A 12,571-nucleotide genomic window follows, 5' to 3' on the forward strand; every position below is an offset into this window, starting at 1 on the left:
ACCCCCTATGTAGATATGTGTTCAGCACACAGCCTTGAACCTAGACCCACCAAACACAAACATTTGCAGATGGTGAAAAAAATTCATTCACCCCACAAATGCTTACTGAGTATTTGTTAAGCAAATTTCTTAGCCCTCCAGATACAACAAGGTCCCAGCTGTTATGGACTGATGGCACGTATGGGTATATGTAAACAAATGTGATAAGTTGCTCCTTCCCTGAAGAAGGATGAATTTCATATAGTTTTAGAATTTTTAGAGGAAAGAGATTATCAAGTCCAACTGACCCAAGACCCTTGTTTTAATTCAAAGAGATTAACTGATTTGTTCAAAGGCAGTGGCCAAACCTGGAAGAGTCCTGAGTCCTGTTCTCTGGGCACTTACGTCACAACTCTCAAGCCACTTCTGACTGGTCTCTAAGCATAAGATCTTGTTGGTTTAGAAAAATGGGAAAAACAGAGAATATTCTTTGCAAAATTCTCTTTATATGTACATTTATTTTCTCTGAAGAATTTTTAAATGATCAAGTCTTTTATCTTTCCCTCCTCTATTTATCTCTCCTCAAGCCCCTTTTCAACAGTCATGTGAACAATATATGCACTTAATTATTGCTTTACTCCTCGTTGCAGTTAATAAATTACCTGTGACATCTCCTAGACCTTGCAAGTTCCCAAGATTGGGGTGGTGGAGGGAATCTTCTCCCATGTTCTTTATCAGGTACATTCTAGTTTCAGCTGTCCTATGTGATTAAAGTGTACTTGAGTGAATTTTAACAAGTCAGGAAGATAGGGTTGCAGTGCTCAGGTCCCAGTGAAAGGAGTTTCCCAATGAGAGAAGTTTACATCACATACAATATGATCTCATTTTTAAAAATCATACCTATATGTAGACATACAAATATTTTGATATTTATTGAGATGTCATGGGATACATAAATGCCATTAGGAGATCTGAACAAATTTAAATAAGTATTGACATGTTCTGTAAAGTATTTTCAATGCAAGGAGAATTTTAGGAAAATTTAAGCAGTAAAGATATTCTTGGTGTTAACCACTTTTTTTTTTTTTTTTTTTGAGACAGTATCTCACTCTGTCACCCAGGATGGAGTGCAGTGGCATGATCTCGGCTCACTGCAAGCTCCGCCTCCGAGTTCAAACAATTCTCCTGCCTCAGCCTCCCAAGTAGCTGGGACTACAGGTGCCTGCCACCACACCCGGCTAATTTTTTTTTGTGTGTGTGTGTGTGTTTTCAGTAGAGACCAGGTTTCACCATGTTAGCGAGGATGGTCTTGATCTCCTGACTTCATGATCCGCCTGCCTCGGCCTCACAAAGTGCTGGGATTACAGGCGTGAGCCACTGCACCCAGCTGTTGTTAATCACGTTAGTTGATATAAGGGTGAGTTGGAAGAGGGCAAGGGAAGAAAGAGTAGACCAACAACTATGCTTAATGACTCAACAGTGGAGAACATAGCAATGGGCTATGTTCTTCAGGAGTCAGATGCTGGAGTTAAGTAGAAGGCATTTTGGGATAGATCCTAATAGCATCTCCCCTATAGAGGCTTCTTTACATGACATTTGAAAAATGTGGAATATACTGTTTGGCTACAGAGGGAGAAATTCCCTCAGTCCTTGTAAAATTGTAAGGTCCCAGTGGATATTTTTTTATTAGCTACTGGACGCAGGGGCCATATTTTCCCACAGCCTGTAGCACAATTCTTTACACATAGTAGGCACTCAATAAAGATTTGTCAAGTGTATGAATGCACAGGGTTTTCATAAAGGCATGATCCAAGGCTGTTCAGGTACTCCATTTTTATCACCATTCAGAACTTACAGCTCCCATAGCAACAATAACTTGTACCCCTCAAGCATATGTAGTATTTAGTATTTCTGTATGTGGTGTCAACTTTCATGTCATAATATACTATATGTGTAACTGGTTAAGTTACTGTTGTTGTGGGAACCATAGGCTTTTTCCCACCTAAAATAAGCCCTTGCTAGCCATCCTTGTCTATGCAGAGGTGACAACTGTACAATCTTTCCATGCCTAACTCGTCTCTCTGACCCTAGGCCTCCTGTTTGGTCGACACATCCAATGACAGGTTTACGTGCTTTTTGTAATGACAATGCTGTGCTTAATAGTCTTTTTTGCTAGTAACGCTGTGACATTAATATTTTGAAAGCCCACTTTTAGATTTATTATTGCTTTGTTGGGGTGTACCATTTAATTACATGTACATTTTGAAAAGGGGATCAATTCAATAATCAGTCTGGTTATGAGATGTTCCTAGGCACGATGGCACAGAACTAATATGTTGTCTTATCCTGTCTCATGCCACCAAAGATGAAATGTACTTGCTTTTTTCCCTTAAAGTAGGTACTAAAACTTTTTATTTTCTGTTCATAATGAGAGATTTTTTAGAGGGAGCTTCTTGAAACCTGGAAAAAATTACCAGCCCTCATTTTAGTTCATTTTGTAATTCATCTTTGTGAATGGCAAGATAAGGAAAGTGGACAGTGGACAGTCAGGGGTCAGTTAGGGTAACTCAAGTGGAGTTAAATGCTTCTCCTCTGCAGGTGCCAGCAAGCATGTTTGGGGGGACATTGGAGCACACTGTTTAAGCAGATTGGCCTTGAGCCAGCAGATTTCTGTTTGTGTTACTTGAAGCTTATAGATATACTCTTGGGAAAATCCTCAGAATATGTGTGCTTTTCTAAATGGGAAGCCTCTTACCGTTTAACACTGATTCACTTATAAGGCTTTTACTTCCAGCGATCACTTGGACTGTCTAGTGAAGCAAGTACAATATTTTTACCAATGTTTATTACACAACAGCCACTAATATCAGACTGCTCTCCACTGTCTATCTTCTGCTAAATGTTCTCTTCATTTCTTCTACATCTCCACCCTCTCCATTTTCTCAACATACACACACACACACACACACACACACACACCCTCCCAACTTACAATGAGATATTAATCTCTCATATGCATTCATAGCCCTGGCCTCAAGACCAATTTTTGTTTCTCCCAATGCTATAAATTGGGTCACTCAAACATATTTGTTGAAATGGAACAAAAACACTCTGACATTTTGTTTATAGAGTATCTAGAAAAGATCAGGGTCAACAGAGACTTGTCTTCCCACTCCTGTCCTTTTCGTGTCTTCTCTGCCCCATGCACAGGGTCTCCTGTGCACTGTTGGTCCTTCCTTATCAATCACGTGGCCTTTCCTTTTCCTTAGATCTCCCAACACCTTGGTCCTTGGCAAGCAAAAAATGACCTGCCCAGTGTTGTTTGTTCAAATAATCTGTAACTGAATTCATACCTAGGTATTAATATGTGAGTAAACGTGCAGTATTTATCGTTTAAAATGAGTTTCATGGCATTACAGTATATTATCCTTAAAGATAAATTTAATGGTGGAAATTTCATATTGGGAAGATGAGAGAGATGTTTTTGAGTGAATAGTTCCTTACCTCTTAACCTGTGTGACCTATCAGGTTACTTTTCTACCTTGATGTTCTTGATTGTGCCTGCATAGTTGGTAAATAGTTTAAAATGACTTATGGGTATAGCAGCATTAAATTTCCATAATGAGATGAAATATACTAGAAAGATCATTCTTTGACACAGGCCATTTTGATTTTTTTTTTTTTTTTGCATTGGGTTAGAGTTTATAAACAAACAGTTGATAATAGGTGATATATTATTTAATTCATGTGATTTTTATCGAGTACTTGTTATGGGTCAGGCATCTATCCTGGGGATAGAAGATTACTAAGATAACTGTGGTCCCTGTTCTCACCTAGCTTGCATTGTAGACAAGCAAACAGATGAGAAACAAGTAAAAAATCAAAGGAGAATCTCAATTTGTGGTATGCACCAGAAAGGAAATGAAAATTATTACTAAGCTAGTGAATTATGATTGAGGATGGGAAATCTACTTTAGTTGAGGATATGTGGGAAGACCATGTCTGAGCTCTCTCCTAAAGGTTGCATGGTCAACCTGTTGGCCACGGCTGGTGCTGCCATGGGAGAAATGGTGATAATGGTGGTGGTGATGGTGATGGTGATATGATGTTGATGGTGATGTGATGATGATATAATGGTGATGGTAATGGTGATGGTGATGTTGGTGATGGTGGTTATGTGATGGTGATAGTGATGGTGATGTAATGATGATGGTGATGGTAGTGATGTGATGATAGTCATGGTGATGTGATGATAGTCATGGTGATGTGATGATGCTGCTGATGGTGATGGGGATGATGATGTGAATGGTGATGACGATGTTGGTGATAGTGAAGATGTGGTGGTGATAGTCATGGTGATGTGATTTGTTGGTGATGTTGATGGTAATGTTGATTATAAGCCACAATGGGGTTTAAAACTAACCTGTGGTAAAAATAACAGGGCTATGTCAAATGTAACTCCTTGACATATTATCAAAGAAGATCTAGAAATAACAGACAGGATGATATTAAATAAGTTGTTTAGTCTTACCTTTGGCTTTAAACAATTTACTCTGGAATGTACACTTTGTGGCAAAGGAGCAAGCAATACTTCTAGAGTTTACACATTTTCTTTGATAGGTAATGAATTCTAGGAGAAACAAAGTGATTACTATTACTCTGCTCTTCCTTAGGCAAAATCCAGAGATTTTGAAACCAGTTTGTTAATATAAGGTTGATTTTGCCTTGAGGTTAGTGATTTACAAGTTTTGTTGTTGTTGTTGTTGTTGTTTTCGAGACAGGGTCTCACTCTGTTGCCCAAGCTGGAGTGCAGTGGCACAATCTCAGTTCACTGCAATCTTTGCCTCTAGGGTTCAAGCAATTCTCGTGCCTCAGCCTCCCAAGGGGCTGGTACTACAGGCATGTGCCACTATGCCTGGCTAATTTTTATATTTTTAGTAGAGATGGGTTTCACCATGTTGGCCAGGCTGGTCTTGAATCTGTGGCTTCATGTGACCCACCCACCTCAGCCTCCCAAAGTGCTGGGATTATGGGTGTGAGCCACCACACCCGGCCAGTGATTTACAAAGTATTAAGGAGAAAAAAAACATTTTAGAGCAATAAACTGATTACTGACTTACTGCTTTGGTAATTTATTGATTTGATCAGTTTCTTCAAGTGACTACAAGTTGTTTTTCCCCTCCGGGGAATTTTTGAATTTTTTCTGATGCATATCTTCTTCCCGGCCTTGCCCTTTCCTCTCTTCCTTTTCCTCCCTCTCCTGCCAAAATGTCCTCTGCATAGAAATATGAAGGTTTCCTTTATGATTTAGTATTAATGTTAGACTATGAAAAGAGCGTTTAAAATTTTGCTGAGTTGCTATTAGTTATACTAAGACTCATTCATAATCTGTGGGACAGCACTTGTGGAAAGCCAACACGGTTTAGTTATCTTCGTTTCCAAATCTGGAAGACTTTAATGACATGGAAAGAATCTCAGTTATTTAGTTAACCAGACAAAGCAGATTGTAGTACATTTGTACTACATGCTTCTGTTTTATAAATAATACAGAAAGATGAGATGCATATCTAAATATTTATGGATGTGTACAAAAAGCCATCAAGGACATACTAAAATGTTAATCTCTTACTTGTAGGCTATTTTGAAAACATTTTCTTTTTTTTTCCTTTTTCTAACTTCAAAATTTAAATTCTAAAGTTCAAAGGCAAAAAGACGATTTTTGAAATAAACCACAAAAATAGTAAGTTGTTTTCACCTTTGATCTAGTAATTCTACTTTTAGGAAATACTCAGCGACCTGGATAAAGAAATTATATTAGCACTCACACACGAAAAGGAAGCATCTGATGTCTTAAAAGAAGGAAGTGATTGGGCTGGTCACGGTGGCTCATGCCTGTAATCCCAGCACTTTGGGACGCCGAGGCAGGCGATCGCGAGGTCAGGAGATCGAGACCATCGGGTCTAACATGGTGAAACCCCGTCTCTACTAAAAATACAAAAAAAAAAAAAATTAGCTGGGCGTGGTGGCAGGCACCTGTAGTCCCAGCTACTCGGGAGGCTGAGGCAGGAGAATGGTGTGAACCTGGGAGGCAGAGCTTGCAGTGAGCCAAGATCGCGCCACTGAACTCCAGCCTGGGCGACAGAGGGAGACTCCGTTTCAAAAAAAAAAAAAAAAAAAAAAAAAGAAGGGAGTGATTAAGCATATTAAATCCATAAATCATGTGACATTACAATTGTTTTCAAAGAAATTGACCTGGGTATGTGCTTATGATATAATGTGTAATGTTAAGTGAAAAAAATAGCTTATGTAGTATGGTTCTAATTATGTAAATTTTAAAAGTGTAGGAAAAAAGACCATAAAGAAATAACCAAACTTTCGGCAGTGATAATTTTTAGGTTTGGGGAATCATGTTTTTTTTTAACTTTTCAATGAATAGACATTCCGTTTAAAATGAGATATACATATAAACGTTTATATATATTTTTCAAAGAATCAGAATAAAATCTCTGATAACAATTCATCTTGATGTTTTGGTAATAATAATTGGGAAGGCCTAGAACATATTCCTTTTCACTGTGTTCACCCAGTGCCTTAAGGAAACAAATAACAAATAAGAGCCTCCAATTTCTTGGACACTTCTTATATGCTGTTTAAACTTCACAGAAATATTTTTAAAAATCTCAGGCTTTAGGGAGTTGGATTATAAAAGCAGCCATAGCTTGGACATATTATTGTCAATATGAGTATTAGGCACATTTGATTATCAATACAGTCAACTCTACTCAGTTGGTCAGAACTGTTCAATCAGATTGATAGACAATAGAAGATTTTCCTGTTTCCTTGCATTCTGGACATTTTGAATGAGAATTTGTTCCACTAAATTGGTGCCTCTGTTAAGCTCCAGGACAAGCCCAGTGAATGAGCTGACTCAATTGTTTAGGCATCTTTGGACCTCTGAGTTAGAGGAAGAAAACTGTGGACTAGCAGTGCCTGTGCAGAGGAGGCCCTCAATAAATAAATGATGGGCACCTAAGGCACATTTAGTCTTGTCCGCACTTCATCCCACAGTTTAACCTGGAAAGTTGGTACTTTATATATGTATATTATTTACATGAATGACACTTGTCTGGGACTAAAAAGTAAAATAGGAGAAGTAGTTGTATTAACAGTAATAAAAATATACTGAAAATCAGGGCTGCCAATTATTGGTCCACCTGCTGTGCTCCGGGCCCTGCAAGAGATCCTGGCATTTGTCTTCTCGTTAATGTGATGCCGCCCTGATTTGCTATAGGACTTGCCCTTTCCTGAGGATTCTAACATGCGAAAAGACACAATGGCCAGGCTCTCAGCACATATGATGTCTAATGCCCTTCAACCCTTTCTTGTTTTTGGTCTGTGCCCTGATGGTTTTCCATCTCATCTGTGGCAGATGAGATTCAAGGTGAGAGAAAGAACAAACCCTATAAGGTAATTCTGTCACTCACCTCATCTTCATAATCTTCCCTGAGCTTCCTCTGCTGCTCACCCTGGTATTGATCGTGTCACTGGCTATAGCAGACCAAGGCAGGGGGCTGCAAACCTTTCCTCACAACCCTCGCCAGTGCGCCTGTTTCAGCTCCAAGAAGAAAAGCCTGCTGTGAAAACAATCAGTGCATTTGCTTTAGATCTAAGTGATTCCAACTAGGTCGATGCTTCATGCTGATGTGTTGAAAACATTTAAAAAATTTCTCAGAGTTTGATTTCCACGGGAACATTGTGGCATGTGTCTCAGTGTCTGCAGTTGTTATTTTTCACGAATGCAGCCGACAACTGCTTCCTGCCACAGCACACAAAAGCAGTAGGAAAACGGAGGCTTTTGTCTGGATGGATATTTACTATAAATGCTTTCTGGGGAAAGGGAGAAACCTCTGTGTGTGTGTGTGTGTGTGTGTGTGTTTGTGTTGTGTGTTGTGTGTTTGCGTGCGTGCGTGCAGGCACGTGTGCACGTGTATGTAGGTTGGGTTGATAGCCGCACGCTATCTTGACCTGCCGTCAAAGAGGTTTTTGTTTTAGTTTTTGTTTTTTTTCACTCCTGAAGTGAGTAAGATCCAATGTTGATAGGGTATAAATGCAAGAGAATGGACTACTGTCTGGTTTGGGTTTGAGTTTTGAGATTTCCTTTGTTTTGGCACTGACTTTCCCAGACAAATAATTCATAATAATGCCAAGAGTTGCTTTACCTTCTAAAGGATCTAACAGATCTCTGCAAGTTTATGTTTATATCCAGAAACAATTGGACCTTTTCATCATATTGTGACATGCAGCAGTAAAATGGACATTATGAAAGGGAGCTATCCTCACACAAATTCATATGTATTTAATCTCTGACAGAGATCCAGGATAATATTTAATTGTAGAATCTAAGCTAACAAGTTTTCCACCTGAAAAGTAATCTCTCTAAAGAAAAGGAATGCTGTGCCAGCATGTATGTGGTGTATTGTGGTATTGGGGGGACATGATAAGGGGTAAGGGGCCCAGTCTAAAAGTGTTGGAGTCAGGGGCATGGACAAGCGTCTTACACCTGATCACATTTTTAAATCCCCATTCTAGTTAATAATACAGTTGGGCCGGGCGCGGTGGCTCACACCTGTAATCCCAGCACTTTGGGAGGCCGAGGCAGGCAGATCACCTGAGGTCAGGAGTTCGAGGCCAGCCTGGCCAACATGGTGACACCCCATCTCTACTAAAAATACAAAAATTAGCCAGGTGTGGTGGCACACACCTGTAATCCCAGCTACTCAGGAGGGTGAGGCAGGAGAATTGCTTGAACCTGGGAGGCGGAGGTTGCAGTGAGCTGAGATTGTGCCACTGCATTCCAGCCTGGGTGACAGAGCAAGACTCAGTCTCAAAAAAATAAAAAAAAAAGTAGAGCCTAGAATTTGTTTTAAAAATATAGAACAATGTACCTACAAGCCACACCTTCAAAATTACTCCTTTATTTAGAGATAAAGTCAGAGAGCTGACATTAGGGCTTCTTATTTTCCCATGTAGCTCCACGGAAGATCTGTGGCTAAGTCAGAGTCAGAACCTAGTTGTTTAGTGTTCTGTCTGCCAAGTCCTGTAAAAAGCATGTGTGTCATTTCAGCTGAGTTTTCTTTGCAATGTCATCATTTAAATAAAATGTTGGGGTTTTCTTCTAGGCATGAACTCTCTTGGGTTGTGTTACCCTGTTTGCTGTTTACTGTCAAGATGCTGAAAGAATGTTCTTATAATGATCCAAGAGGAAGTGGCAAATGAGTGCTCTTCTTCAGGTATTTTGTTGATTTTTCAGAATGCCTACCAATAGGAAATTTCCACAAAATTATAATCTGTGAGTTTATTGTATAAAATCGGAGGGAAATAATTGTCGTGTTTCCTTGAGTCAAATGAGTGAGATTCCCTTTTGCTCTGATGTGCTGCTTCTCCAAAAGGTTAGATTTATTTTATGCCAGAATTATTCCTTAATTAATAAGCTGTATCCATGGGTGGCATTACAGTTTGTTTTACTGAACACCTACATTGACTATATCTCTCTGTCCTTACTGTTTACGTACTTGACCATTAGAGTTTATATTCTAAATACAAGCTGCACATAAATAATCTTTTATGGAATTTTATTTGCTATTTTTATATTTCATTTTAAAAATAAGGTAGATGTGGCTTTTATGGGAAAAGATACTCTAGATTTTTGAGTATTACTTTACACTTCTATTTCGAGTTATCTGCAATTAGGAGGCTTAAAGTATTTTGGGGGGATGTTGGGTCAGTAATACCCACAGTTTCCTTATGAAGAAAGTGGGAAGAAAATTTCAGTGGAATGTATTCTGTCTTGAAGGAACAGAAAACTTGAAAGGAGACCTAGGTCACTGATGATGGGTCTAGGAACAGAATTTATCTCCAGTTTTCTAATTGCTTCTTTTAAATTAGATATGTACTTTTTTTATTATTATTATACTTTAAGTTTTAGAGTACATGTGCACAATGTGCAGGTTAGTTACATATGTATACATGTGCCATGCTGGTGCGCTGCACCCACTAACTCATCATCTAGCATTAGGTATATACCCCAATGCTATCCCTCCCCACTCCCCCCACCCCACCACAGTCCCCAGAGTGTGATGTTCCCCTTCCTGTGTCCATGTGATCTCATTGTTCAGTTCCCACCTATGAGTGAGAATATGCGGTGTTTGGTTTTTTGTTCTTGCAATAGTTTACTGAGAATGATGTTTTCCAATTTCATCCATGTGCCTACAAAGGACACGAACTCATCATTTTTTATGGCTGTGTAGTATTCCATCGTGTATATGTGCCACATTTTCTTAATCCAGTCTATCATTGTTGGACATTTGGGTTGGTTCCAAGTCTTTGCTATTGTGAATAATGCCGCAATAAACATATGTGTGCATGTGTCTTTATAGCAGCATGATTTATAGTCCTTTGGGTATATACCCAGTAATGGGATGGCTGGGTCAAATGGTATTTCTAGTTCTAGATCCCTGAGGAATCGCCACACTGACTTCCACATGGTTGAACTAGTTTACAGTCCCACCAACAGTGTAAAAGTGTTCCTGTTTCTCCACATCCTCTCCAGCACCTGTTGTTTCCTGACTTTTTAATGATTGCCATTCTAACTGGTGTGAGATGGTATCTCATTGTGGTTTTGATTTGCATTTCTCTGATGGCCAGTGATGATGAGCATTTTTTCATGTGTTTTTTGGCTGCATAAATATCTTCTTTTGAGAAGTGTCTGTTCATGTCCTTTGCCCACTTTTTGATGGGGTTGTTTTTTTCTTGTAAATTTGTTTGAGTTCATTGTAGATTCTGGATATTAGCCCTTTGTCAGATGAGTAGGTTGCAGAAATTTTCTCCCATTTTGTAGGTTGCCTGTTCACTCTGATGGTAGTTTCTTTTACTGTGCAGAAGCTCTTTAGTTTAATTAGATCCCATTTGTCAATTTTGTCTTCTGTTGCCATTGCTTTTGGTGTTTTAGACATGAAGCCCTTGCCCATGCCTATGTCCTGAATGGTAATGCCTAGGTTTTCTTCTAGGGTTTTTGTGGTTTTAGGTCTAACGTTTAAGTCTTTAATCCATCTTGAATTGATTTTTGTATAAGGTGTAAGGAAGGGATCCAGTTTCAGCTTTCTACATATGGCTAGCCAGTTTTCCCAGCACCATTTATTAAATAGGGAATCCTTTCCCCATTGCTTGTTTTTCTCAGGTTTGTCAAAGATCAGATAGTTGTAGATATGCGGCGTTATTTCTGAGGGCTCTGTTCTGTTCCATTGATCTATATCTCTGTTTTGGTACCAGTACCATGCTGTTTTGGTTACTGTAGCCTTGTAGTATAGTTTGAAGTCAGGTAGTGTGATGCCTCCAGCTTTGTTCTTTTGGCATAGGATTGCCTTGACGATGCGGGCTCTTTTTTGGTTCCATATGAACTTTAAAGTAGTTTTTTCTAATTCTGTGAAGAAAGTCATTGGTAGCTTGATGGGGATGGCATTGAACCTGTAAATTACCTTGGGCAGTATGGCCATTTTCACGATATTGATTCTTCCTACCCATGAGCATGGAATGTTCTTCCATTTGTTTGTATCCTCTTTTATTTCCTTGAGCAGCGGTTTGTAGTTCTCCTTGAAGAGGTCCTTCACATCCCTTGTAAGTTGGATTCCTAAGTATTTTATTCTCTTTGAAGCAATTGTGAATGGGAGTTCACTCATGATTTGGCTCTCTGTTTGTCTGTTGTTGGTGTATAAGAATGCTTGTGATTTTTGTACATTGATTTTGTATCCTGAGACTTTGCTGAAGTTGCTTATCAGCTGAAGGAGATTTTGGGCTGAGACAATGGGGTTTTCTAGATATACAATCATGTCATCTGCAAACAGGGACAATTTGACTTCCTCTTTTCCTAATTGAATACCCTTTATTTCCTTCTCCTGCCTAATTGCCCTGGCCAGAACTTCCAACACTATGTCGAATAGGAGTGGTGACAGAGGGCATCCCTGTCTTGTGCCAGTTTTCAAAGGGAATGCTTCCAGTTTTTGCCCATTCGGTATGATATTGGCTGTGGGTTTGTCATAGACAGCTCTTATTATTTTGAAATACGTCCCATCAATACCTAATTTATTGAGAGTTTTTAGCATGAAGGGTTGTTGAATTTTGTCAAAGGCTTTTTCTGCATCTATTGAGATAATCATGTGGTTTTTGTCTTTGGTTCTGTTTATATGCTGGATTACATTTATTGATTTGCGTATATTGAACCAGCCTTGCATCCCAGGGATGAAGCCCACTTGATCATGGTGGATAAGCTTTTTGATGTGCTGCTGGATTCGGTTTGCCAGTATTTTATTGAGGATTTTTGCATCAATGTTCATCAAGGATATTAGTCTAAAATTCTCTTTTCTGGTTGTGTCTCTGCCCGGCTTTGGTATCAGAATGATGCTGGCCTCATAAAATGAGTTAGGGAGGATTCCCTCTTTTTCTATTGATTGGAATAGTTTCAGAAGGAATGGTAGCAGTTCCTCCTTGTACCTCTGGTAGAATTCGGCTGTGCACCCATCTGGTCCTGGACTCTTTT

At 39.2% G+C, this 12,571-nt stretch overlaps 1 protein-coding gene across 4 annotated transcripts in view; it reads left to right on the forward strand.

Moving 5' to 3' along the window:
• The window catches only part of POU6F2 (POU class 6 homeobox 2), a 491,076-nt gene that overhangs the window by 19,431 nt on the left and 459,074 nt on the right, over positions 1-12,571 (forward strand). For 2 of the 4 annotated variants that reach the window (XM_057302850.2, XM_057302851.2), the window contains exon 1: positions 7,178-9,269. The exons of 1 other annotated variant lie outside the window; for it this stretch is intronic. In XM_057302850.2, the coding sequence (XP_057158833.1) occupies positions 9,252-9,269 (18 nt within the window). In that variant the 5' untranslated portion in view covers positions 7,178-9,251. Of the gene's footprint in view, positions 1-7,177; positions 9,270-12,571 lie in introns of those variants that run through there. One more of the 4 variants, XM_034963961.3, reaches the window with a different exon arrangement.

Source organism: Pan paniscus, chromosome 6 (genome assembly GCF_029289425.2).
Source record: "Pan paniscus chromosome 6, NHGRI_mPanPan1-v2.0_pri, whole genome shotgun sequence".
NCBI classification, from domain to species: domain Eukaryota; kingdom Metazoa; phylum Chordata; class Mammalia; order Primates; family Hominidae; genus Pan; species Pan paniscus.